At 48.6% G+C, this 27,398-nt stretch overlaps 1 protein-coding gene across 27 annotated transcripts in view; it reads left to right on the top strand.

Annotated features, from left to right (window-relative positions):
- phldb1b (pleckstrin homology-like domain, family B, member 1b) overlaps positions 1 to 22,023 on the top strand; it is a 405,781-nt gene extending 383,758 nt beyond the window's left edge. For 22 of the 27 annotated variants that reach the window (XM_072486416.1, XM_072486401.1, XM_072486409.1 and 19 more), the window contains 6 exons: positions 9,514 to 9,604; positions 11,738 to 11,884; positions 13,696 to 13,915; positions 15,679 to 15,764; positions 18,510 to 18,539; positions 21,318 to 22,023. In XM_072486416.1, coding sequence (XP_072342517.1) covers positions 9,514 to 9,604; positions 11,738 to 11,884; positions 13,696 to 13,915; positions 15,679 to 15,764; positions 18,510 to 18,539; positions 21,318 to 21,458 — 715 coding nt within the window. In that variant the 3' untranslated portion in view covers positions 21,459 to 22,023. The remainder of the gene's footprint in view (positions 1 to 9,513; positions 9,605 to 11,737; positions 11,885 to 13,695; positions 13,916 to 15,678; positions 15,765 to 18,509; positions 18,540 to 21,317) is intronic. The other 5 variants (XM_072486404.1, XM_072486407.1, XM_072486430.1 and 2 more) reach the window with 1 other exon arrangement.
- Positions 22,024 to 27,398: the final 5,375 nt, after the last annotated feature.

Consider the following 27,398-nt stretch of genomic DNA (forward strand, 5'->3'; position numbering starts at 1 on the left):
AGTCCACGCTCAGTCGCTCAAAGGGGCCCGAGACCTTCACGAGCCGAACCTTGTCTGGCCGATAGAAGTGCGGTTTGCACTCCGCACAGACCTGGCAGGCCCTGACCATGGCCTTGACCTCCTTGGTTGAGTAAGGTAGGTTGCGGGACTTGATGAAATGGACGAGCCGGGTAACCCCCGGGTGGCAGAGGTCATTGTGGATGGCTTGCAGGCGGTCCTCCTGCGCGTTGGCGCATGTGCCGCAGGACAGGGCATCTGGGGGCTCGTTGAGCTCCCCTGGACGATACTTGATATCGTACAAGTAGGTGGAGAGTTCGATCCTCCACCTCAAAATGTTATCGTTTTTTATTTTGCCCCGTTGCGTGTTATCGAACATATAGGCGACCGACCGTTGGTCGGTGACGAGGGTAAACCTCCTACCGGCGAGGTAGTGTCTCCAGCACCGCACAGCCTCCACAATGGCTTGTGCCTCCTTTTCGACTGCAGAGTGTCGAATCTCGGAGGCGGTGAGGGTTCGGGAGAAGAACGCGACTGGTCTGCCTCCTTGATTGAGGGTAGCAGCCAGGGCGATGTCTGATGCATCGCTCTCTACCTGGAAAGGGATGGTTTCGTCCACCGCGTGCATGGCGGCCTTGATGATGTCGGCCTTGATGCGGTTGAAGGCCAATTGAGCCTCAGCCGAGAGGGGAAAAGTGGTGGTCTTTAGGAGTGGGCGGGCTTTGTCCGCATACTTGGGGACCCACTGGGCGTAATAGGAGAAAAGCCCCAAGCACCGTTTGAGGGCCTTGAGGCTGCGGGGGAGAGGGAGTTCCTTAAGGGGGCGCATGCGGTCGGGGTCGGGACCTAGGACCCCGTCTTCCACGACATAGCCGAGGATGGCCAGCCGGGTGGTGTGGAAAACGCATTTGCCCTCGTTATAGGTCAGGTTTAGGGCTCGGGCGATCTGGAGGAACTTTTTGAGGTTAGCGTCATGGTCCTGCTGGTCATGGCCGCAGATGGTGACATTGTCCAAGTACGGGTATGTAGCCCGCAAACTGTACTGGTCCACCATTTGGTCCATTGCCCTTTGAAAGACGGAGACCCCATTTGTGACACCAAAGGGGACCCTGAGGAAGTGGAAGAGCCGGCCGGCTGCTTCGAAGGCAGTATAGAGGCGGTCTTTTGGTCGGATGGGGAGCTGGTGGTAGGCAGATTTGAGGTCGACCGTGGAAAAGACTCGGTATTGGGCGATCCGATTTACCATTTCCGCGATGCGAGGAAGGGGGTACGCATCAAGCTGCGTGAATCGGTTTATGGTCTGGCTATAATCCACGACCATCCGTTTCTTCTCCCCGGACCGGACTACCACCACTTGCGCTCTCCAAGGGCTGTTGCTAGCCTCGATGACCCCCTCTCCCAGTAAACGCTGGACCTCTGACTTGATAAAAGCCATATCTTGGGCACTGTAGCGCCGGCTCCTGGTGGCGACGGGCTTACAGTCAGGAGTGAGGTTAGCGAATAGCGAGGGGGGTGTGACTTTCAGTGTCGCAAGGCAGCACACCGTGAGGGGGGGCAAGGGTCCGCCGAACTTCAGTGTCAGGCTTCGGTGGCTGCACTGGAAATCCAGTCCGAGCAGCAGGGGGGCACAGAGGTGAGGGAGGATATAACATTTGAAACGGGTGTATTTGGCACCCTGGATCGAGAGATCCGCAATACAGTACCCCGTGATTTGTACCGAGTGGCACCCAGATGCGAGGGCTATGGTTTGGGATGTGGGATGGGTGCGTAGGGAGCAGCGCCTTACCGTTTCAGGGTGGATAAAGCTCTCCGTGCTCCCGGAGTCGAAGAGGCATGCAGTGTCGTGCCCGTTGACCTGGACCTGCATCATGGAGTTCTGCAGGTGTTTTGGCCGAGTTTGATCGAGGGTGATCGCACCCAGTCGCGGGTAGTCGGAGTCGTAAAATGGCCGCTGCCGTTGGTCGCACGTGTCGGGTCGAGAAGATGGCCGCCGACCAGATGGCCGCTCCCATGATTCGCACGAGGCTGATGACGCGTCAGAAGAGGACGTGTCGGGTCGGTGCGCGGCAGCATTGTGAGGCCTGCGGGCCTGAGAGCCTGATTTTCGGGCCGGCTGTTCTTTGTTTTTCTGGCCCCTGGGTCTGGCCAGGCAGACCCTCGCAAAGTGCCCTTTCTTCCCGCAGTCGCTGCAGATCGCGGAGCGGGCTGGGCAGCGTGGGCATGGGTGCTGGCCCTGCCCGCAGAAGTAGCAAGGTGTGCCCCCATGGTGAGCGGGTCGCCGCATGGCGCAGGCCTGTAATACGGGCGAGTCTGAGGAAGTCCGAGGGGGGGCTGGCAGAGTCCGCGGGGTACGTACCCAAGTTATGTCGGGCCACCTCCAGCGAGGAGGCGAGCGTTAGCGTCTCCTGGAGGTCTTTTGCCCCGTTTTCGAGCAGTCGCTGCCGGATGTAGGTCGAGCGGATGCCGGACACGAAAGAATCTCTTATGTGCAGGTTCATATGGACTTCCCCTGTCACATCCTGATGGTCACAGTCCCTGGCCAGCGCGGTGAGTTTCTCAACAAACTCGTCGAGCGATTCCCCCGAGCGCTGCCGGCAGGTAGAGAGCAGATGCCGGGCGTGCACCTCATTGACGGGTTTGACAAACCGCTTGCGGAGCAACTCAATCGCTTCCTCATAAATCGTCGCCTTTTCGAGCGTGGCGGAGATTCTGTGACTCACCCGGGCGTGGAGTAGACGCAGCTTGCGTGGCCCCAGGATGGGAGTCTCTGCGGAGTCCAGGTAGGCCTCGAAGCACCGCAGCCAGTATTTAAAAACTTCCTTTGCCTCCGGCGTTCGTGCTTCCAGATTGAGCTTCTCTGGTTTTAGGCCTGCGTCCATCCTGAATCTAGTTTAGCCTAATAAATTGAGGTACCCTCAATAATGATGCTTAGAGATTAAACTGTAAAGAAGGCTTTATTAGGCTAATAACTATGCTACAGATTTGGACGAGAGCTGACTGCTATACAGACCATGAGACAGGCCTTTATGTATGGCTCCCAGATGGGCGGAGCCAGAGGCGGAGTCCCCAGGGTTCCAAGCCTGGTCTTAAAGGGGACATCACCTTACGTGATGATAAGGCAGTAACCGTTCATCACAGGGGGATAAGGAGCAGGGGCAGGAAAATTGAAGGTTCAGACCAGCAATTGGATGGCAGAACAGATTGGAGGGGCTGAATGGCCTTCTCCAGTTCCTTTGTACTTTCAATTTGCCGCAGATCCTTCCCCCTCTCTGCTTATCAAATTTGCAAAGTGTTTTACAAATTGTCGCGAAACCAATGGTTTTAACTTTAAACATATAATCCTATTAAGTATTTAAAATTCCTTCACTGACTGTTCATTGCCAATGCACAGCGACTGCGTGTCTAAGGTGGCATTAATGTACAAAAACCTCCCAGGGCAGGAGTGGAACAGAAAGAATGAACTGAACTAATGAAGAGTTGGGTAAAGGTCTTTGAGGTTCCACCAGGAAATCAGCAAAGAGATGTGAAATCACAGGGATTGAGCAGAGCGCAGCAAGGTGGGGTATTGGGGGGTGGGGGGCGGGGGGGGGGGGGGGTGCAGGGAGGCAAAAGGGAGAGAATTGGAAAGAGATTTTGGAAGGGAATTTGAGAGAGGGTACCAGCTGGTCTATCTAATGTTCTTTTACAGTGTTCTAGGTGTCCGCTGTGATTTAGTTGGTGGTCGTCTCACGTCTGAATCAAACACTCATGGGTTTAAGTCCCACTTCAGAAACTTTCTTTAAATTATTAACTTGCAGGAGGTGGGCATCGCTAGCGAGGACAGCATTTATTGCCCATCTCTAATTGCCCTGGAGAAGATGGCAGTGAGCTGCCTTCTTGAACCGCTGCAGTCCATATGGTGTATGCACACCCACTGTGCTGTTAGGGAGGGAGTTCCAGGATTTTGACCCAGCGACAGTGGAGGAACGACGATACATTTCCAAGTCAGGGTGGTGAGTGACTCGGAGGGGAACCCCCAGGTGATGGTGTTCCCATGTGCCTGCTGCCTGTGTCCTTGTAGGTGGTCGTGCATTTTGGGAGGTAATGATCTAGCACATAATCTAGTTTGCAACTCCCAGTACAGTGCAGAGGGAGCAGTCATTGGCCATCACTAAATGCCCTTGAGAAGGTGGTGGTGAGCTGCCTTCTTGAATGTAACTGAATGACTTGCTAGGCCGTTCCAGAGGGCAGTTAAAAGTCAACCACATTATCATTGGTGTGGATTCATATAAAAGGCCAGGCCAGGAAAAGATGGCAGATTTACTTCCCCGAAGGGCATTAATGAACCAAATGGTCCCCATTACTGAAATTAGCTTTTTTATTCCAGATTTATTTCATTAACTGAATTTAGATTCTTCATATGCCCTGGCGAGACTTGAACTCACCACCCAGGATGGTTAGTCTGGAACTCTGGGCTACCAGTCCAGAACCACCTACCAATCATTGCAGTCTGTGGGAGCTTGCTATGCCGAAAACGGTTGCTGCATTTCCCACATTACAGGAGTGACACTTCAGAAATGATGAAGGTGTTAAACTCCATCCACCTGGAAAAGCAAAAAAAGGCCCCCTCATCGCAGCATCCCTTTGGGGTTTTTTTTATATCTGAAGGATTTCATGCTTGTTGCTTTCCCTCACCTCCCCATAAATCCGTTCCACATGTTGATCATTCTCTGTGAGGAAAAGCGTCCCAAGCTCACCACTCGTGAGGCAGTGAGAATCTGTGCCTCCTTGTCCTGTTATTCCCGTTTTACATTCAGACCTCGTGTACAGTTTTTTCACTGAACCTGGGGGGTTATCTGTTCCATGTCTCAAAAATGATGGACAGGTTTGAATCCGAGACGATGTTTGCACTTGAGGGGGGTGGGGGGGTGTCCAAATCTTTGGACCACCAAGGTAAGAGAGTCACTATCAAACCTAACACATAAGGGGGAGGTCCTTTACCCAGAGAGTGGTGAGAATGTTTAACTCAACTACCACAGGGTACGACTAAAGTGAATAGTATTGAAACTAATTTAAGTTTAAAAAGAAGCTAGGTAATCTTATGAGGGAGAAATGACTAGAAGAATATAAGACCATGGGAAACAGGAGGCAGCCATTCAACCCCACGAGCTTCCTCCTCCGTTTAATAAGATCATGGCTGATCTCACACTCACAAAGTCCACTTTCCTGCCTTGGCTCCATAACCCTAGCTCCCCCACTGACTAAAAAACCTAACAATCTCAAAAATGTTCAAGGGCTCAGCCACCACAGCTTGCTGGGATGAAGAATTCCAAAGATTCAACACTCTTTGAGAGAAGAAATTTAGGTGCGGCACAGTGGTTAGCACTGCTGCCTCACAGCACCAGGGACCTGGGTTTGATTCTGGCCTTGGGTCACTGTCTGTGCAGAGTCTGCAGGTTCTCCCCTTGTGTGCGTGGGTTTCCTCCGGGTGCTCCGGTTTCCTCCCACAGTCCAAAGATGTGCAGGTTAGGTGGATTGGGCATGCTAAATTGCCCGTTAGTGTCCAAAAGTCAGGGGGAGTTATTGGGTCATGGGGATAGGGTGGGGGGGTGGGCCTAGGTAGGGCGCTCTTTCAGAGGGTCGGTGCAGACCCGATGGGCCAAATGGCCTCCTTCTACGCTGCAGTGATTCTATGATTCTGAATTTTTCCTCAGATCCGCTTTAATGAGCTTCCCCTTACTCTGTGACTTTGCCCTCTGGTCCAACACTCTCCCAGGAGTGAAAAATTCCTCTCAACATTTACCCTGTTTCACCCCCTGAGAATCTTATGTTGATGGGGTCAGTTGAAGTGGGGATGGGAGGAGACAGGTGAGGGGTATTAACACTGACACAGGGCAGGAAGGCTCTATGACCTGATTCTGTTATCTGTAAACTCTGGGTAACTGCATAGCTAAGAAGAGTTACTTTCTTGGATGCTTTCTTTCCAAGTTAGATAGTCCGAGGTTCTCCAGCCGTGTCTTCTTTGTTCAGTCACCCCGAAACTGGGGCCCGGATTCGTGACTCATGCCACAAGAATCTGAATCTCTTTCTTACGCCTCGGTGACCTGAACGGAATTTGCAATAAATGTACAAGAATTTTTTTAAAAACAGCCAATCCATAAAGAGCGTCACCTATTCTTGTTTATTGGACAGGTTGATTGGACAGGAAAGAGTAAACTAATTTAATTTGTGTATCTTCCACATGGGGGAGCCATCAGCCCCAGCTGTAACCAGTTACCAGTTTAATAGTCTGGAATTTAAATATATATTTTAAGTCGATACAATAACATGTGACACCCAGAGTCGTTTGTTGCTACCAGGTTTTTGTGACTGGTTTCCCTGTACAGGAATATTTATCTTGGTCACTATGAAGCTGACTTAATGACCAATCTGGTAGAAAATAACTTCAACACTGGCCTCGGAATGGTTTATTATATCCAATATATATGGGTGGTGCGGTAGCACAGTGGTTAGCACTGTTGCTTCATAGCGCCAGGGTCCCAGGTTCGATTCCCTGGGTCACTGTCTGTGCGGAGTCTGCACGTTCTCCCCGTGTGTGCGCGGGTTTCCTCCGGGTGCTCCGGTTTCCTCCCACAAGTCCCGAAAGGGGCTGGTTTAGCACACTGGGCTAAATCGCTGGCTTTGAAAGCTGACCAAGGCAGGCCAGCAGCACGGTTCAATTCCCGTACCAGCCTCCCCGAACAGGCGCCGGAATGTGGCGACTAGGGTCTTTTCACAGTAACTTCATTTGAAGCCTACTTGTGACAATAAGCGATTTTCATTTCATTTTCATTTTCAAGACGTGCTGTTAGGTAATTTGGACATTCTGAACTCTCCCTCTGTGTACCCGAACAGGCGCCAGAATGTGGCGACTAGGGGCTTTTCACAGTAACTTCATTGCAGTGTTAATGTAAGCCTACTTGTGACAATTATTATTCTTATTATTATAGGTGCTATATAAATGCAAGTTGCTGTAAGTGAGCAGAGGACCCCAGACACTGGGTTTTGTTTCAACCCCTTGCTCTCTTGTTTTATTTTCCATAAACGAGGTTGAAAGTTCAAGTTGCTCTCGGATAAATATTGGTCAGGACGCTGGGGAGAATCCCCTGGTCCTCTTTGAAGGAGGATCATCAACATCCACCTGGCAGGACAGATGGGGCCTGGCTTTAAAATATCATCCCGAAAGATGGCCCTTTGGACAATGCCGGGTTCCCTCAGGGACCTGGAGTGGGTCTTGAACAAACAGGCAGCGTCTCCCGGGTGCAGCAGAATGATCGACCCAGCAAAATGCAGTTAGTGGAGGATAGTTTTATAAAATACAGCTGAGGTGTGAAAAATTAGCAGAGCGGCCCCAGATTGATTGACAGCAGAGTTACCCAATCGCCTCCGCTGTGGCGGGACCTGTGGCCTGGCTGTGTGCAGTAGGGTTGCCAACCCTCCAGGACTGGCCTGTAGTCTCCAGAAATTGGGCTTAATTTCTGGGATTCTGTTACAAGAAAAACCCTAGGCAGAAAACGAAGATTTGTTATTGTCTAATTTAAAAAAAAGTTTATTTTCCCCTTTCCTGGAATTACTTTAGTTTGTTGTATATCGCAGTATGGGAGTTGGAGGCGGGTAAAGACTATTTAACAATCAAGAAGCAACCAATTGAATCACAAAAATCTGTTCACTGTCCCAGTGATGGGTAGGCAGTGCACTGTAGGCAGGAGACGTGTTGGGCAGGGGTGGCGCAGTCAGGGGCAGGACATCATCATAGAATCATAGAATTTACAGTGCAGAAGGTGGCCAATCGGCCCATTGAGTCTGCACCGGCTCTTGGAAAGAGCACCCTACCCAAGGTCAACACCTCCACCCTATCCCCATAACCCAGTAACCCCACCCAACACTAAGGGCAATTTTGGACACTAAGGGCAATTTATCATGGCCAATCCACCTAACCTGCACATCTTTGGACTGTGGGAGGAAACCGGAGCAGCCGGAGGAAACCCACGCACACACGGGGAGGATGTGCAGACTCCGCACAGACAGTGACCCAAGCCGGAATCGAACCTGGGACCCTGGAACTGTGAAGCAATTGTGCTACCCACAATGCTACCGTGCTGTAATGGAACCTTCAGGAATATGTTCAATCACAGTTGATAATTCTAATATTCAGCCCAAAAGAAATAAATCCTAGACATGCCTTAACTCGGTCCCTCAGCAATACCTGTTTGATGCAACCGAGAGTGTTTTCAACAATAAAATGGGTAAGAATTCATCGACAGGATAAAACCTGAAACCTGCTGGTGCTCCCCATTCTGAGATATCCCAGCTGAGTGCCAAATGGGTTTTGTAACAAGATGGAATGAGTAAACAGGTACTGGCCCCGGGAGGGATGTTATCTGGCCATGTTCGCTAGGGTAATGCAGTGTGAAGGTACAAAAACTGCCATCTCCGCCAGTCCGGGAGATCTGTTCGCTCGCGATCCCTCTTCTCTCTCCCCCCGAAAAATACCCTTGATGCTGATTTAATTTAACAGCGTAGGACTGAGCTCTAAGGGCCAGGGTCTCGAGAGAGAGAGTAGAGAGAGAGAGACGGAGCAAAGGTGAGGAAGTGGAGTGGAGGTGCAGATCCACCATGAGCTGTTTGAGTGACCGAGCAGAGCCTGATGGGCTGAGTGCAGCCTTCCCCTTCCTAACAATTGGATCTGGCTCCCAGCTGTAAACCCGAAGCTGGAATCAATCGACGGTTGAATTGTGAGGTGGAAGTGCATGAATTATGGGGTAGTTATAACTATTCTATGGGGGACATTCATTATCCAAATATAGACTGGAATAGTGATCGTGAAAAGAGCACAGGGACGGCACAGTAGCAGTGGTTAGCACTGCTGTCTCACGGCGCCGAGGACCCAGGTTCGATCCCGGCCCCGGGTCACTCTCCGTGTGGAGTTTGCACATTCTCCCCGTGTCTGCGTGGGTCTCACCCCCACAACCTGCAGGGCAGGATTGGCCATGCTAAAGTGCCCTTTAATTGGAAAGCTTTAAAAAAGGAGTACTGTAAACACCATCTTCTCCAGAAATGCTGGCCTAACCAGCGACACCCCATTCCCATAACGGAAAACTCTGTCAATCTAATTTCGACATTTTCGTTTAAAAAAATGACACAGCTGCTTCAGAGGACAATTAGGAGTCCACCATGGACTGGAGTCAAAGAGGTCAGAACAGCAGGATGTTGGTGAACCCATCGGGATTTTATGTCAGTCTGACAGCCTCATGGTCGTTTTTATTGACACTCTTGAGGGGAGAGAGGTTCAGATTTCCAATACACGTCGTATGAGGTAGTGCTTCCTGGTTTCAACCCGAGTTTGTCCATATTTTGTTACGTTTGATCTTGCATTCTTAACTGATTAATACAACTTGCGTTTAATCCACAATTTGAAACACTTGTGTTTGAAACAAATGGGCCCTGCCCACATCCCCCGATTTTAATTTCTGACTGTTTCTTCTCCGCCCTGGGAAGTGCCAGTGGTGTAGATGTCTCCAAGATCGAGGAGATGGAAAAGATGTTGAAGGAGGCACAAGCTGAGAAGGCCCGACTTTTGGAAACCAGGGTACGTACCTCAGGATTTCACTGAAACTAAGATCCAGCTGGTGGGAAGCTCCGGAATTGATTCATGTCACCACCCTGGTTATGTTTCATTGGTAAAATGTGTGGTGATATGCATCACTGTAAATACACAAGGGGTTAATGCAAATACACTAAGACGAAGTAAACACTAGAGGGAGCACTACAGACGTCATGACATGCAGACATACAGCTAATGAACACATAGAATAGGACACGACCAATGGGCAGTCAAGACACCCAGAGGTGAAACTACCACAAGGGGCAACCCATATAAAAGGAGAGGGCACACATGCTTTTTCTCTTTCCACAGGCGACACTTAGAAGGACAGGGGCAGATCAGAAGCATCACACCCACCACGTGGCTTAGAGCAGACTGGTTAGTTAGACTGAGTTACTATAGCAAGATTAGCAGGAGAGTCGAACTCAGGTTGGAGAATTGTTAATTGTTCAATAAATGTGTTAAAGCTATCTCCCAGTCTGAACCTTCCTTTGTCAGAGTGCACATCAAGGAAGCAGCTTATGCTCCGTGAAGAAGCAGAACACAACAGAATGAAGAGCCTATTCCCTGCCGACTGCACTGCCCCGCCACCGTACCTCACCCCCACCCTGAAGCTATTTCTAGCTTCAGCACGGTAGCACAATGGTTAGCACTGTTGCTTCACTGTGCCAGAGTCACCGATTCGATTCCCGGCTTGGGTGAATCTCTGTGCGGAGTCTGCACATTCCCCCCGGTGTCTGCGTGGGTTTCCTCCGGGAGCTCCGGTTTCCTCCCACAAGTACCTAAAGACGTGCTGTTAGGTAATTTGGACATTCTGAATTCCCCCTCTGTGTATCCGAACAGGCGCCGGAATGTGGCGACTAGGGGTTTTTCACAGTAACTTCATTGCAGGGTTAATGTAAGCCTACTTGTGACGATAAAGATTATTATTATAGATGTTCCCCTCTTCTCCCAGCTCGGTCCTTGCTCACCACTGGCGGTTGTAGTAGGGTGGGAGGAGCCTCATGACTCTTCCAAACACCTGTCTCACTTGGGCTTGTTAATATTTAACCTTTCGGTTCCGTAAATGAGTTACGCACTAAGCCTAGAAGAGGTTCCAGCCAGTGTTTGTTCATAGCACTGTGGGTGATGTGCTGCCCTGGCACACGGTCCGAAAGGGCAGATTGGAATCAGGGAGATAGCTTCCTTCTTCAGATCAGAGAGCCCCAGAGCCTTCAATAATGTTTCACAATCATTTCCTGTTTAAATTCCAGAAGAGAATAAAATGTTCAGACCTTCTCACGTTTTCGAGGATTAAAGTTCCAAAGTTTCATGGGGCACTTGTTATGTTTGTATGTATGTGGAGCATATGTGTGGGTGTTGGTATCTGCATATATGGGTGTGTACATTGTATGTGTGTGTGTATATATATATATGTGCATGTACATATTGAAGTGCATGTATGTTATGTGTGTTGATCAGTTTCTGACCTCTGTACAGATTAGTGCAAAGAGGGTGGTTAAACACTCATCAGTTGGAGTTTGTGGGACGGCTGCCTTCACAAAGTAGTGTGGATGTTTGCTAACAGACAGGGGCGAAGATTCCCTCCGGCCACTTTGGTGCAAGCAAAATGACAAACACTTCCTTTCAAATACATTTACGATTTCAATAAAAAAGACCCATTTGGAGCTTGTTCTTTGTTTGCCAAGATTGAATGAAAAGGAATAACTTGTGTGGGATATTTAAATGTCATTGTCCAGCAGCCCAGCTTCTGCTGTCCAAACCCCAGCTGCCTACCCTGCATTAAACAGACAGCTGCAGGTTTAGGGAATGTCTCCTAAAGACGCAGTGAGGATAAATCACCTTCATGCCCTCGATTTGAACCCATTTGGGAGCCCTGCATATTCCCACAGTGCTGTTTAGGGAGGCAGTCCCAAAAGATTGACCCAGCCACAGTAAAGAAACGGACGATTAAAACCCAAGTTGTGTGACTCGGAGCTGGTGGTGGTGGCGTTCCCCTGTGTCTGCTGGCCTTGTCTTTCCAGGAGGTGGAGGTGACTGGTTTCGGGAAGCCGCAGCCCATCGCTTGGTGAGTCGGGTCAGTTTTCTGGAGTCTGACGCTAATGGTGGTCCCCACAGGCCCGTGAGATGGAAATGCGGCGCCAGGCCTTTGACGAAGAACGCAAGAGACGCGAGGAGCTGGAGAAGAGGCTGCAGGACGAGACCGATCACCGGCAGCAGTTAATCGATAAAGAGGTGAAGATGCGGGAGAAAAACTTTTCACAGGTACCTGTTCACCGGGAATGTGTAAACTTACTTGATAAGACTGCAGAGCAAGAGAGTGTAAGGCTCCTGGCTCCATGGCAATGGCACACGTTATATTTGTGTTGTTAGCCACGAAGAGAAAAGAAGTGGTGCCACGCTCTAAATTTGTAAAAATATAGTGTAGGATTTATTTGGATATGCCGCTTCTGCAGGGTAAGATGGTGAACTGAAAGCCCACGGAAACACTTCACGTGATGTTCCGCCAGCAGGCAGTCTTATTTGAATACGTAACACCCCTCCCCCTTACTCCGTTAGTGCAAACGACGTTTTCTCTCAAACACATTTAATACGTTAACAACAGACCCAACTAAATATTCCTTGCATCGCACCATTATGTTGTCTATCCGTATTTGCATTAGTAAGACATCTGCCTCTTTTAGGAATTTGGCTCTTCGCGATCACGCAAGTGTGTTTCTGTTCACTTGTTGGTGGTACCTCTTGGGAGTCTAACTCAGTATCTGCCTCTGTTGGTACTGAAGATTCTGCAGTGACCGATTCAGGAGCTTCCTCCGCAGTAGATCTCAGTTCTGACGTATCACTGTCCCCACATTCCGATGTGAATACTTCTGGTGAAATCTCAGCAAATTCACTTTGTGAAGCTAGGAGTTGGTCAGCACGACATCGCCAAATTCTTTCATCATCTGTCTGGACAGTGTAAGATATTGCCCCAGTCTTTGCTAGGGCGATGGTTAGTGTCCATTTTCCACTCATTGTATTGCTCCTCGCTAATACTCGTTCTCCTCAGTTGAAGACTCAACTTTTTGAATTTTGCTCACTCCAGCAATTTGTGCTTATCGTTGTCCCTTGACAATTTCTGAAGTGTCAGATGGTATCAAGAGGTCAAAAACACCACCACACCGCAAGATGGAGGGTGCTGTACACGCCTGGATTAAAGTCATCTAACGTGAATTGCAGAAAGCCTGTGATTAAAAGGCTATGTTTACAACCCGTGCCTTATAGCTGGACATTGTGAAGCAGTTATTAGCAAATAAGCTGACCTTGCATTCTACAGGGAATAAAGAAAGAGCTGCGTTTATTGTTGTAGTAGGGTGTGGTACATGAAGGGTTAATGTGGGACCGAGTACAGTGATGCTCACACAGTGATGTAAGGAAGCACATGGTCCAAAGCTCAAGTCAGTCTAGAGGTGATCAGAGTTGGGTAAAGACCTAGGATGGGGTCACCTCCATGCCTGTAGCCTCTGCTGTAAATATGTACATGATTATGAGTTTCTGTTAACATACTCCAGACTATGAAGCCTACTTCTTGGTGTCCGAAGCAGGATTCTTCATTTGTATAGCATCTTTCACAACCTCTGGAGATCCCAAAGTGCACTACGGGCAACAGGCCAAAGCTGTGCTGGTTAGATGGATTGGCCATGCTAAATAGTCCCTTAGTGTCCAAAGGTTAGGCGCGATTATGGGGTTACAGGGCTAGGGTGCGGTGTGGGTCTAGGGAGGGTGCTCTTTCGGAGGGTCAGTGCAGACATGATAGGCCAAATGGCCTCCTGCACTGTAGGAATTCCGTGGATTCTATGCTATAGGGAAAGAAACAGGGAGTGGGATCAACTGAGCTGGAGCAGACTAGATAGGCTGCATGGCCTCCTTGTGCGCTGTTCTATTCTAATATTTACAGTAAGAGCCAACGTCTGACGAATGGAAGAAGATCTTTTCAATGGCAGATTAGTCCCAAGGTGGAACCATCTTCTTGTTGAGGACTTTATAATGATGTTCTGTCTCCTATTCCACTCAATCATTCTCATTTTGCACTCCAGGCACGACCTTTAACCCGGTATCTACCAATCAGGAAGGAGGATTTTGACCTGCGATCCCACATTGAATCTTCGGGGCACAACCTGGAAATCTGTTACCAAGTGTCCATCACTGAGAAGATGTGTAAGGGTTACCTCACGAAAATGGGTGGGAAAATCAAATCCTGGAGAAAACGGTGGTTTGTGTTCGATCGCATTAAGCGAACATTGTCTTATTACGTGGGTAAGTGGCCTTTTCTGGGGTCTTTTTGAAACAAAACAGCTGGAACTTTGCAACCAATGTTTTTATTTCTCCTTTCCTGAGGAAGGAGCTGCGCTCCGAAAGCTAGTGATTCGAAACAAACCTGTTGGACTTTAACCTGGTGTTGTAAGACTTCTTACTGTTATGCACTGGAGTGGACAGAGAGCTGAAGACGGAGGGAGAGCGGGAGATTGTGGATTAGACAAGACACACTGCTCCTGATTCAGTGTTGACTGAGCGAACCAGATTGTTTAAAGAGATCAGAGAAAGGAGTCACTGGGGATTCTGTGTCATCTGGATTGTCACGAACCAAGGGAATGAGAGAGCATAGACATGCAACCTGTTGGTGTTAACCATATCTGCGGACTTCAGGTGGATTAAGGTTGCTGATGAATGTGAAGCAGGGGCCAAAATGATTAAGTGGGAAGTGAGAGGTCCTGCAGAATGGAGGCCGAGTCATGGGAGCCCCACCTTTCATGGGATTTGGCGTTGTTGTCAAATAGCATTTGGATCCCATCCCTGATTGTCCTTGAACTGAGTGGCTTGTTCGATCATTTCGGGGGGGGGGCAGTTAAGAGTGACCTACAGCAATGCCGGAGCCGCATGTAGGCCGGGCTGGGCAAGAACGGCAGATTTCCTTCCCTAAAGGACGTTAATCACCCAGATTGGGTTTTACAACCCATCCGTCACTATTTCTGAGACTAGATTTTAATTCCAGATTTCTGTCCTTGAATTCAAATTCCAGCAGCTGCGGTGGTCGAATTTGAACCCTTGTCCCCAGAACATTGGCTCTGGATTGCTAGTCCAGTGACATTACCATGACGCCACCTTCTCCCCCTGATCACTACCCAGTGACTAACAGTGCGAGTGTAGACACCAAGGGTGGAATTTCCCTGAGATTTGTCAGTGGCTCTGACTGGAACCCAGTGTGTTTCTCTCCAGAGTTTTAGGCCAGACTTTCTGGCACCCGGCGCACAGAGAATCCGTGGGCGTGGTTTACACCGTCACACTGATAGAGCCGGTGAGGCCAGCTCGACGGAGATTGGAGTGCCATCTTTGAAGGGCGGCACCCCTATCCGTGATTAAAATAAGTTCCCCCAAACCCCAATAAGTTCCCCCAAACCCCCCATGGACACAGGGGGACCACCCCCACAAGCTTTGGGATGGCCCCCTACCCCCCCCCCCCCCCCTATTCCCCCCCCCCCCCCCCCCCCCCCCCAGCCATGGAATGATCGGGGGCACTCTCTTTCCACTGCCCCCCCCCCCCACGAGCATTGTCATCAGGGCTCTCCCCCTTTCCCCCCACTCTATAAGTGGAACGCCCCCCCCCCACCTTATAGAATATAGAACATTACAGCGCAGTACAGGCCCTTCGGCCCCCGATGTTGCGCCGACCTGTGAAACCACTCTAAAGCCCATCTACACTATTCCCTTAATAGAACATGGAGGAGGGTTACCACTTGAAACCTTGCCCCTCAAACCCCCAGGCCCTCCAGGCATCTCCGCAGCCTCGGAGTGGTCATTACGACAAGTTTTCACTTGTGAAAACCAGGAATGATTCACGCCAGTGTGACATCACGTCACCCTGGTGCAGGACCTATCGTAGGCGTCAAGCCGTTTCAATTTATTCACGTTAATGAAAGTCGGGTTCACGCCCAGAGAAAGGAAAGAGATGAGAATGAAAACAGTTGTGAAAAAAAGAGAAATCTGGATATTTTAATTAAAACAATGTAATTCTTCGACAGATAAACACGAAAGTAAGTTAAAGGGAGTGATTTATTTTCAAGCCATCGAGGAGGTTTACTACGACCATCTCAGAAGTGCCTCAAAGGTAAGAACACTTAAAAAGCTAACACTACCCAGTAACAGTAAAGCCGCCCACCCTGCATCCCTCTCCCATACTCTCACATCTACTGCTCTTCATAGCTCAGTTGGCAGCACTCTCTCCTCGGGGTCAGGAGGGTGAGGGTTCGAGTCCCACACCAGGGCTTTGAGCAGTTGGTTTCCGCAGTACTGGGCCCAGGAAATACTGCGTTGTCAAAAGGTGGGGTTGTAAGGTGGGCGGCACAGTGGCACAGTGGTTAGCACTGCTGCCTCACACTGCCAGGGACCAAGGTTCAATTCCGGACTTGGGTCACTGTCTGTGTGGAGTTTACACTTTCTCCCCATGTCTGCGTGGGTTTCCTCCGGGTGCTCCGGTTTCCTCCCAGTCCAAAGATGTGCGGGTTAGGTGGATTGGCCATGCTAAATTGCCCCTTAGTGTCCAGAGATGTGCAGGTTAGGTTATGGGTTACAGGGATAGAAGATTTCATAGAATTTACAGTGCAGAAGAAGGCCATTCGGCCCATCGAGTCTGCACCGGCTCTTGGAAAGAGAACCCTACCCAAGGTCAACACCTCCACCCTATCCCCATAACCCAGTAACCCCACCCAACACTAATAATAGAGATGGTCAAAATTGTGAAAGGATGGAGTAAATAAAGGGAAACTGTTCCCCGCAGCACCAGGCTCATTAATCCGAGGAAACAGACTGAAGGTAATTGGTAAAAGAACCAGAGGTAGAGGCGAGGAGAATTTAGAATGCACTGCCTGTTGAAGCTGGTTCAACCTTAAAAAAGGGACTGGACAAATTCTTAAATTTCACGGCTACGGAAAGAACAGGAAGAGTGGGACTAACCACAGGAGTGATGGCCTCATTTTGTGCTGTATCATTCTAATAATAAAAAGCAAATCAGTTTTTCCAGTGTATTTACCAATCCAGCCTCGACCCCAGTATGAATGCTTGCAGAACATTACTGATTAAATGTGTCTGCCACGGGACAGTCGGTCCATTCCAAAAGCAATTTGGTGGGTGTAGTGCTTTTGGGAGTTGTAATGTTGCAATGCCAGTATTTATATTATATTCATCATCCCCCACCACTGGTTTGAACTTTAGGTCTTTGCTCAGGAAGTCAATCAGTTTATTGGGCCTGTGGTTGGCTGTAATAACAGGGCTTCATTCTATGAAAGGCTGATCTCGTCACAATTCTCTCTTGCAAATCTTTGATGTAGTTTGGGTTTAGAAAGTTCGCGTCTTTTTTTCTGGGATTGAGGACAGTGAAACCATTAAGCCCTAACCAATGTTGGATTTGAGTTATAATGGGGTCACCAACGCACCCCACCCAAATGTTTAAAAAAAAATTTAGAGTACCCAATTAATTTTTTCCAATTAAGAGCCAATTTAGCGTGGCCAATCCACCTAGCCTGCGCATCTTTGTGTTGTGGGGGTGTAACCCACGCAAACACGGGGAGAATGTGCAAACTCCACACGGACAGCGACCCAGAGCCGGGATCGAACCTGGGACCTCAGTGCCGTGAGGCAGCAGTGCTAACCCACTGCGCCACCGTGCTGCCCCACCCAAATCTAGGAGTAGGTTAGAGGTGAAGATTTAACCTGACCTGGGTGCCATTGCAAACAGCGAGGTTTTAGCTAAGGAGTTTTTTGGGCAAGGAGTTTAACAAAATCATAAAGGAAGAGCTTCGATTGATGTCGCTCCTTTCACAAGTTCGACATGTCTCCAATGCTAGACAGCCAATGACATACTTCTAAAGCGTAGTGATTGTTGACTAACAAAAGACGGAACGTCCTGACAATGCAGCACACCCTCGGTGCTGGCATTGGAGGTGCCAATCTAGATTCTCTGGGCTTGAACCTCGGACTCATAGCAAGTGTGACCCACTGAGCCAAGAATGGCACTTAAACATGCCCCAATAGGGGCTGATTTAGCACAGTGGGCTAAACAGCTGGCTTGTAATGCAGAACAATGCCAGCAGTGTGGGTTCAATTCCCGTACCGGCCTCCCCAAGCAGGTGCCGGAATGTGGCGACTAGGGGCTTTTCACAGTAACTTCATTGAAGCCTACTTGTGACAATAAGCGATTATTATTATTAATATAATAAAAGGTTCATGATTTTGTTATGCGGTGAACAAGAGAGAGGGCGGCATGGTGGGTCAGTGGGTTAGCACTGTTGCCTCACGGCGCCAAGGTCCCAGGTTCGATCCCGGCTCTGGGTCACTGTGCGTGTGGAGTTTGCACATTCTCCCCGTGTTTGCCCCCACAACCCAGAGATGTGCAGGGTGGGTAAATTGGCCACGCTAAATTGCCCCTTAATTGGAAAAAATGAATCGGGTACTCTAAATTTATTTAAAAAAAGAAACAGGGAGCACCCCCTTCGATCGCAGCAATGGAACCACGCAATGATGGGTTTGTGAGGCAGTGGATCAATTTAACTCTCCTCTCTTGGTTCGGACAGTGAGTGAATGTTAGTTGATTCAGGACTCATTTTAACCCAACTCAACCCACCACGCGATCAAGGGGGAGGAGTGGAAAATCAGGCAGCTGGCACCAGAGATGTCTCACATCCAGGAGGCAGATTTGGTTAAAATGACCTCCCTTAATACTTTTGTTTGAAGTTACAGGTTGGAGCTCTGCTCAGTATGAACCGGATCACTAACCTGCCTTTTCCAGAGGTTTATTTATTTTTCTGCTTTTCTTCTCTTTTCCCGGTTGCTGCGCTATTTTCTTCATTGTTCTCAGAAGGGATATTTGAACCTGCATAGAATCAATGTACGTATGACTCACAGTTCCCCGTGTTGTGTGTCACCCTTGCACTCTGGTCTTCAAGGCCTCGTCTCTGTTTTATGTCAAAACAACTTCATGACGAGATAGGTTTAAACATGAAATTATCCTCAGCCAATGAGGTGATAATCTGAGCTCACAGCAGTCCAGGGGGTGCGGTTATTCCTGGTTCGTGGGAAATCAGCAACTTTTTTACACCCCATCTTCGGCGTCAATAGAAAAGCAAAACAACAACAACTTCTGTCGCGCCTTTAACATCATTAAAGGTCCCAAAGTGCTTCAAGGGGCTGGTTTAGTACACTGGGCTAAATAGCTGGCTTTTAAAGCAGACCAAGGCAGGCCAGCAGCACGGTTCAATTCCCGTAACAGCCTCCCCGAACAGGCACTGGAATGTGGCGACTAGGAGCTTTTCACAGTAACTTCATTGAAGCAAACTCGTGACAATAAGCGATTTTCATTCATTTTTTTTTTTCATAGAAAAACACAGTCTCACAAAGTCTGACACCTGAGCCATGTCAGGGCAAGTCAAAGAGGTAGATTTCCAAGCGTCTTGGGCAAGGGGAGAGAGGCAGGGAGGTTTAGGAAGGGAACTCAGGAGTTTAGAAGCCAGGTAGCCGAAGGAACGGCACCGAGGACAGAGCTATGGAAATGGGGATGCTCAAGAGCCTAGAACTGGAACGCAGAGACCTCGGAGGGTTTTGCAACTCTCAACCCAGCCCAGGGTCACTGGGAAGCAACCAGGAGTGAGAATCCTCCCCGGCTTCACTACGGAGGTGGGCAGGCATTGGAAATCAGCTCATAAAGACTCCCAGTTTTCAGAGTATCTGAATATGAGTCGGCACATTCAGGAACATCTGGCGATGAAATGGGGGAGTCAGATTTAACAAAATTAAATACATGAAGCTGCTCCCGTATCAGTGAGGAAGGAAAAATGGAAAACTTACATTTATAGAGGCTGTCATCACCTCAGAATGTCTCTAAGTTCTTTACAGTTAATGAAGTAGTTGAAATGTAGTAATTTAGGAGACCTGGCTGTGAAATAGTGCACAGCAAGCTCCCACAAACAGCAATGTGACAATGACCAGATGCCCTGTTTTTACTGATGTTGATGAGGGATAAATAGTGAGCAGGACACCAGGGAGAACAGCACCAAGGCACGCTTCTCAACCACTCGGGGCAGCAGACTGGGGCCGAGTCCCCGTCCCCCCCGACCTGAAGATCCCACCTTTGGTTTACTGTCTCTAACAGTGCCGTGCTCCCTCAGTACTCCACTGGGAGGTGCCTCAGTACTGCACTGGGAGGTGCCTCAGTACTGCACTGGGAGGTGCCTCAGTACTGCACTGGGAGGTCCGTCAGTACTGCACTGGGAGGTCCCTCAGTACTGCACTGGAAGGTCCCTCAGTACTGCACTGGGAGGCCCCCAGTACTGCACTGGGTGGTCCCTCAGTACTGCACTGGGAGGTCCCTCAGTACTGCACTGGGAGGTCCCTCAGTACTGCACTGGAGGTCCCTCAGTACTGCACTGGGAGGCCCCTCAGTACTACACTGGGAGGTCCCTCAGTACTGCACTGGGAGGTCCCTCAGTACTGCAATGGGAGGTCCCTCAGTACTGCACTGGGAGGTCCCTCAGCACTGCACTGGGAGGTTCCTCAGTACTGCACTGGGAGGTTCAGTCTAGGCCAGAGTGTTACCCATAAAACCTGACAGGGAGGTCAGGTGTGTCGGTCAAATTGGGCAATTAATTCCACCTCCAAAAGTTGTTAAGAGAAGAGAAATGACTTGTGGACATGGGGTCGTTATGACATGGACGGAGGACATTTGGCCCATCAAAGCCGTGCCAGCTCTCTGTAGAACAATGCAGGTAGTCCCATTCCTCTGGTCTATCCCCAAAGCCTTTCAGGCTTATTTCGCAATAGAGCCATCCAATTTCCTTTTGTAATCATTGATCACCCCCCCCCCCACCTCATGGTCAGAGAGTTCCAGGCCATTACCACTTCCGCATTGAGGTAGTATGCATTAGGGGTCATGTGGGACTGTGAAGCCGTGATGTCATTGGCTGACAGATCCCGGGTCCTGGTTGGCTGTTGATCTCTAGCTCCGCCCTGAAGGCGGAGTATAAGAACCAGGAGTTCTCCCCCGCAGGCCAGTCTGTTGCTGAACTGCGGGGAACAAGTCACGCTTAATAAAGCCTCATCGACTTCATCTCTATTCGTCTCTCGTGAGTCTTTGTGCGCTACAATTTATTAAGCGTGACTTGATAAAAAGTCTTTTGTCACAGTCCCCTCCCTACCACCCCCCACCCCCCCCCCCACACACACACAAAACACATCTCTTGCCCATAACCTGCAACTGTGCCCTTACACATTCAACTAACGCAAACAGTTTTTCCTACCTTATCTAAACCTGTTTTGTACAGATCTCCCCATAATCTCACTTTCTTCATTCCAAGGGGAAGATCCCCAACTTAACCTTGTAGCTAAAATTCCCTCGTCCCTGGAACCGTTCCGATAAATCTCCTCCTCACCCTCTCGAAAACCCTCAACACATCCTCCCTGACGTAGAGTGAACTGTACCAGTATTTCAGTTGTGGCCTAACCAGGGCCTTTCACTGGCAAAGAGGGATTTTTCAGAAGTCTGCATTCTGCGGGGGGGGGGGGGGGGGGGGGGGGGGGGGGGGGGGGGGGGGGGTTGCAACAATTATAATGTCGTAATTGAGAAAATGACAAGTTAATTTTCTTTTTCTTCTCCCCCCCCCCCTCCTTCCAGAGTCCTAATCCAAGTCTCACATTCTGTGTGAAGACCCACGACCGACTCTACTTCATGGTGGCCCCAACTCCAGAAGCGATGCGAATATGGATGGATGTGATTGTCACGGGTGCTGAGGGCTACACTCAATTCATGAGCTGAGGGGCAATGAGGACTGGGTTTTGGGTGGAGTGAGTTGGCATTGAGCCAATACTTTGTAGAACCGACCTACCCTGTCCAACAGTGGAGGTCATGCTGCCTGTCTTGCCTGACTCTCTCTCTCTCCGCCCCCCACCCCATCTGTCTCTCTCTTTTTCTCCCCCTCTCTCTCGTTCTCTCTGTTCGAACACCGATTGGGACAACCAGTATACCAGTCCCGTCGCGCCGTGCGGAGTTCAAGTAACAGATGGATCATTTTATAATGCTTTTGCTGGAACGAAGACTTCAAAAAAAGTAGAGAAATATCTTCACCTCAAACATAGGGAATGAACCTCTGCCAAAGACTCCCAACAGTCCTCACAGTTTTGATTTTCCAAATGGATAACTGATGGAGGCAAACTGATTTGTACAAAATAAAATGAGAAAAGAAAAACGCAGAAAAACAATGTATCTCCCCGGCTTAAAAATAGAGGCAGTTTACAAAGACGGAAAGAACCTCTTCAGTGAACCTCTTCACAAATCTGTAAGCAGGGGTAGATTGACATTATTGCTCGGGTCTAAACACACCCGACAAACCTCTGCCAACCTGAGCAGTGACTCAATGTTGTGACTAGGAGCTGTTCAGAAATCGTCTCAGGTCGAGGGTCGACACGCAAAACGCACGCAAAAAAGAAGCGTCCTCATCGTGCGCACACAGGTGCGTGAACTGATCGTAGCCATAACTGCGCTGTAGCACGATCGAGGCTGAACAAAGTCTGCCGCCTGTGGTCGAGGGGGGAGGGAGATTACAGTTCCTCCTTTATGTGCCTTTTCAATACTGGGTCCAGGAATTCCAAGTGCTCAGTCTATGGACTTGTTTTGGCATTAGCAGCATTTCTCGGGAGTTGAATCAGGGATTGAAATTTGTACTGGTTTATTAAGTTTTGGTTTTGTTGTTGAATTTCTCAGTTAAACAATGGCGACAGCTCGTCTCCCCAATGTGGCAGATCTTTGCGGGAGGAGAACGGAATTCTGTCTTTCCGTGGATTTTTAAAAAAAATTATCAAGAACCATGTATTGCTTCTGCCTCCTACTCTGTGCCATAGTTTGCTTCACACACAGTAACCATACATGACTGTTCTTTATTTATATCTTGCCGACATCATACCATAGCGGAAAAATACCTAAATTGAATTTGGAACCAGCTTTTAAATGTTTCTCAATGACAATTGGTTAAATGGTTTGAGAGATTTGTTGGTTTGTATGTTGGCCTCGTTAATTGCAAATACGTTCTCACCTCGGTGATGTTTTCTTTATCCATGTCTTGACAACCAAGCCTATTGAAGGCTTGACTTGTGTCAGATGTTGTAGAACGCTCTGTGGTTGTGGCTTTTGCCAATGCTTGGGCAGCAAGAGCCCTTCTCCAAATGCTTGGCATATTCCTTCTCTGGCACCGGCCAATTGAGCCCAAGGATATGCTGTTAGAGTTGGTCTCAGTGCCCTGGGGCCAGGCACAGCAAGGTCCACCACAGTCCTCATTCCTTGATTGCATCAAATGGAAGTCAAGTGAGGATGTGTGCCTGCTCCTGTGGTTGAATAGTCCACTGCCATTGGTTATTCGCACACTCAGATGATGGGTTGTGGAAGCATTCAGGACAGCAAGATCTCAGAGTCCACGGTAAGTTCAGGCCGCTGCGAGAGATCTTATTACCCGTGTTAAAAGCCAGACACCTCTTTCCAATCACTCACCAATCACTCTTGATGATGTGGGTTCAGAATTTGTGTCAATAAATTACATTGATGTGTTTTACACTTTGGCTTTTGTTGAGCCCGTAGCCGAGTTTCAAATGGCATTTGCATTACCAAAATTATTCATTCCCAGTTCTACAACATTGCCCCCCCCCCCCCTCCCCAAGCCACTTCACCCCCCCCCCCCCCCAAGCCACTTCACCCCACCTCACCCCTTCTGACCCCACGGTGATATATTCCATGTGACTCAAAGGGAAATGGAGATGATGGGAGGGAAAGGTTCAGCAATGTGTAGAAAGAGCGGTGCTCTCGCCCCACACACACACACCATCATCATGAGATCTGGTGTTCTCCCAGCATTGACTATCACAATGCAGCGACCTCTTTTTCAAGATACATTACCATGGTTACAGGTCGATCAGGATCGTTTAACCCTTTGCTGTGTGTTTTCAAGCAGTGTTGCATCACAGACTGAAGACATGAAGTTAATTGTAGCAGAAACATAATTGTTTGAAAGTTTCATTCTTCCTGAAACTTTCATCATCAAAACTCCCCAGTACATTTTCTGTCATTTTAAAAACAAATGTCATTCAAATCTACCTTTTAATTGAGCAAGGTTTGGGCAGTATTTATTTAACTTTCATTCGGCAAGATAGACTCCTGGGATCTGGATTGGGGTTACATAAGTCTTCACAATGGTCCCGGTACCAACGAGAGCAGTCACAAGGGGCTGTATCATTCCCTGACTCCACACTGGGGGTACCGATCCTCCCTCTACGCACCTCTCTGTCATTACTGACACTGTTGGACATGAATGAATCAATGGGCTGCTAATCTGAACAGGACCCCCCAAAGTGGACAAAGTTATAGTTTTTGTTTTTGATTAAGTGGTGTTGTCGGTCTTTCTAGTGAGAATAGAAATCACAGAATCGCTACAGTGCCAAAGGAGGCCATTCAGCCCATCATATCTGCACCGACTCTCCGATCGAGTAACCTACCTAGGCCCACTCCCCCACCCTAACCCTGCAGCCCCACCCAACCTGCACATCTTCGTGACACTCGGGGGCAATTTATCATGGTCAATCTACCTAGCCTACAGATATTTGGACTATGGGAGGAAACCGGAGCACCCAATGGAAATCCACGCAGACTCGGGGGAGAACGTGCGAACTCCACACAGTCACCCAAGAACGGAATTGAATTCAGGTCCCTGCACTGTGATACAGCAGTGCTAACCACTGCCACCGTGCCTTCTGCTATTCATGCAACCATTATCTGACTCCCATCATGCTGTGACAGACCCGTACCCACAAGAACAGTGTTATACACTGACAGATGTGTCACCACCAGTACTGTGTCCTGCTCAGTGTTATACAGTGACAGACCTGTCTCCACCAGTACTGTACCCCAGTGTTATAGAGTAACAGACCTTTCCCCACCAGTACTGTACCCCAGTGTTATAGAGTGACAGACCCGTCCCCACCAGTACTGTACCCCAGTGTTATACAGTGACAGACCCGTCCCCACCAGTACTGTACCCCAGTGTTATACAGTGACAGACCCGTCCCCACCAGTACTGTACCCCAGTGTTATACAGTAACAAACCTGCCCACCAGTACTGTACCCCAGTGTTATAGAGTGACAGACCTTTCCCCACCAGTACTGTACCCCAGTGTTATACAGTGACAGACCCGTCCCCACCAGTACTGTACCCCAGTGTTATACAGTGACAGACCCGTCCCCACCAGTACTGTACCCCAGTGTTATACAGTAACAAACCTGCCCACCAGTACTGTACCCCAGTGTTATAGAGTGACAGACCTTTCCCCACCAGTACTGTACCCCAGTGTTGTACAGTGACAGACCCATCTCCAGTACTGTACTCCAGTGATATACAGTGATGGACCCATCCCCACCAGTACTGAACCCAAATGTTATACAGCGACAGACCCGTACCCACCAGTACAATACCTCAGTGTTATACAGTGACAGACCCATCCCCACCAGTATTGTGCCCCAGTGTTATAGTGACAGGCCCGTCCTCACCAGTATTGCATTTTCTAAAATATTTTCTTTTGACACAGCCCTAGTTTGGAAAAAACTGATCATTCTTTTGGCACTTTTCACTGCCCAGGTGAACTCAATATGAAAATATCGCACACTCTCTGTTGCAATTTAATGTAATTTTAAAGTTGCCATGTGATATAAAAGTGGAGTGACTACAGTTTGAATGATGCCTGACTCTGATGCACTGCACAACACAAGAGGTTAAATGCTGCATTGTCCTGGCAACTTCGAAATTGGGAGAAGCATAATTTTAAAGGAATACCCAAATTTCAATCTCTGATTTCAACAGTGTGAAGTTTCTTTTTGAAACAAAGAAGAGCGGAAGTTATTTACACAAAAGTGTTGAATTTTTCAAAGTCTGTTTATAACGTGTGTAAAATCAGGAAAAATCATTTCTGAGGAACTGGAGAAGCCGTATTTTTAGTCCCGTTGCCATGGCATTATGTATCACATTGTACCTTATAAATTGCCTTACTGGTTGGTAATTATTCTTACCAGGACTGGCGATGAAAAGTTGTTACTTTATAGATACAGTATTTATGTAAATGAAACTTTGACTAAATCATCATTACTATTCATACATGTAACAGATTGTAAATTTACATCATAAAACCATACCCTACCATACCTTTTATATATTAAAGCCACAACTGGCTACTGTAAAATCTGATGTATTATTTGTATTCGCTCAATTCGATACTGATGCCAGGTGTTCGAACCTCGATACCTTAGATGTCCAGCGTCGATACCAGTCACTGAGGTTTAAAAAAAATTAACCGGGAGAGAGGGACGAATGAAAAATCTCCCCGGTCCACACTCCTCTCTCAGCCCCAGCATGTAACCCTATGCCTAAAGTTACGTTCCCGTTACAACCACGAGCATCTGAAGTGACTTCTCTGAGGATGCTCAGTGAGAGCTTTATTTTAATTGCTTTCAAGTCAATGTGGTTACAAGTCAAGAAGTCAGCTTGGGGCTGTTTAGCACAGGGCTAAATCGCTGGCTTTGAAAGCAGACCAGCAGCACATTTCAATTCCCGTAACAGCCTCCCCGAACAGGCGCCGGAATGTGGCGACTAGGGGCTTTTCACAGTAGCTTCATTTGAAGCCTACTTGTGACAATAAGCAATTTTCATTTCATTTCATCTTCATCCCCTTCTCAGGTAATCTTGAGGAATCTTTAAGTTGCTCACCAGCTAAACTAAGCGTGTTCAGTATTTTGTTTAATCTTCAAATGTGTTTGAGTGGGGGGGGGGGGAGGGGGGTTGCTGTAGGAGAAGTAGGAAGGGGCATTTATTCATTATCCAGTGATTTCTTACATCAGATTTTACAGTAACAGTGGAAAAGCCACCATGTGGAGAAACCGGCTGGGGTTACTTTCAGAGCCTGATGGGACAGGGTCCCGTCATCTTTCGAACATGTCGAGTTATTTGATGACTGCTGGAGGCAAAGCTGGGTGCAGGAAAGCTCGAGTTCATTGAGTGCTGCAACAATTGTCCATTTAGGGTTTAGAATCAATAAATCCTGATGCCAGGTTTCAGATAAATGCTTTTCAATTTGTTCATGGGATATGGGTTTCGCTGGCGAGACCAGCTTTCATTGCCCATCCCTAATTGCCCTGGGGAAGGTGGGGGTGAGCTGCTGCCTTGAACCGCTGCAGTCCATGAGGTGTAGGTACACCTACAGCGCTGTTAGGGAGGGAGTTCCAGGAACTTTGCCCCTGCGACAGTGAAGGAGCTACCGATATATTTCCAAGTCGGGATGTTGAGTGACTCGGAGGGGAACCTCCAGGTGGCGGTGTTCCCATGTCTGCTGCCCTTGTCCTTCTGTCCGATAGTGGTCGTGGTGAGTTACTGCAGTGCATCATGTAGATGGTCCACACGGCTGCTACTGTGCATCAGTGGTGGAGGGAGTGAATGTTTGAAGTACTGCTTGGGGTGCCAATCTAACAAATAGCATTTCTTTTTTAAATATAAATTTAGAGCACCCAATTCTTTTTTTCTCCAATTAATGGGCAATTTAGTGTGGCCAATCCACCTAACTTGCACATCTTTGTGTTGTGGGGGTGAGACCCATGCAGACATGCGGAGAATGTGCAAACTCCACACCCGGGGCCGGGATCCAACCCGGGTCCTCAGCGCGTGAGGCAGCA

This window comes from Scyliorhinus torazame, chromosome 21 (assembly GCF_047496885.1).
Source record: "Scyliorhinus torazame isolate Kashiwa2021f chromosome 21, sScyTor2.1, whole genome shotgun sequence".
NCBI lineage: Eukaryota > Metazoa > Chordata > Chondrichthyes > Carcharhiniformes > Scyliorhinidae > Scyliorhinus > Scyliorhinus torazame.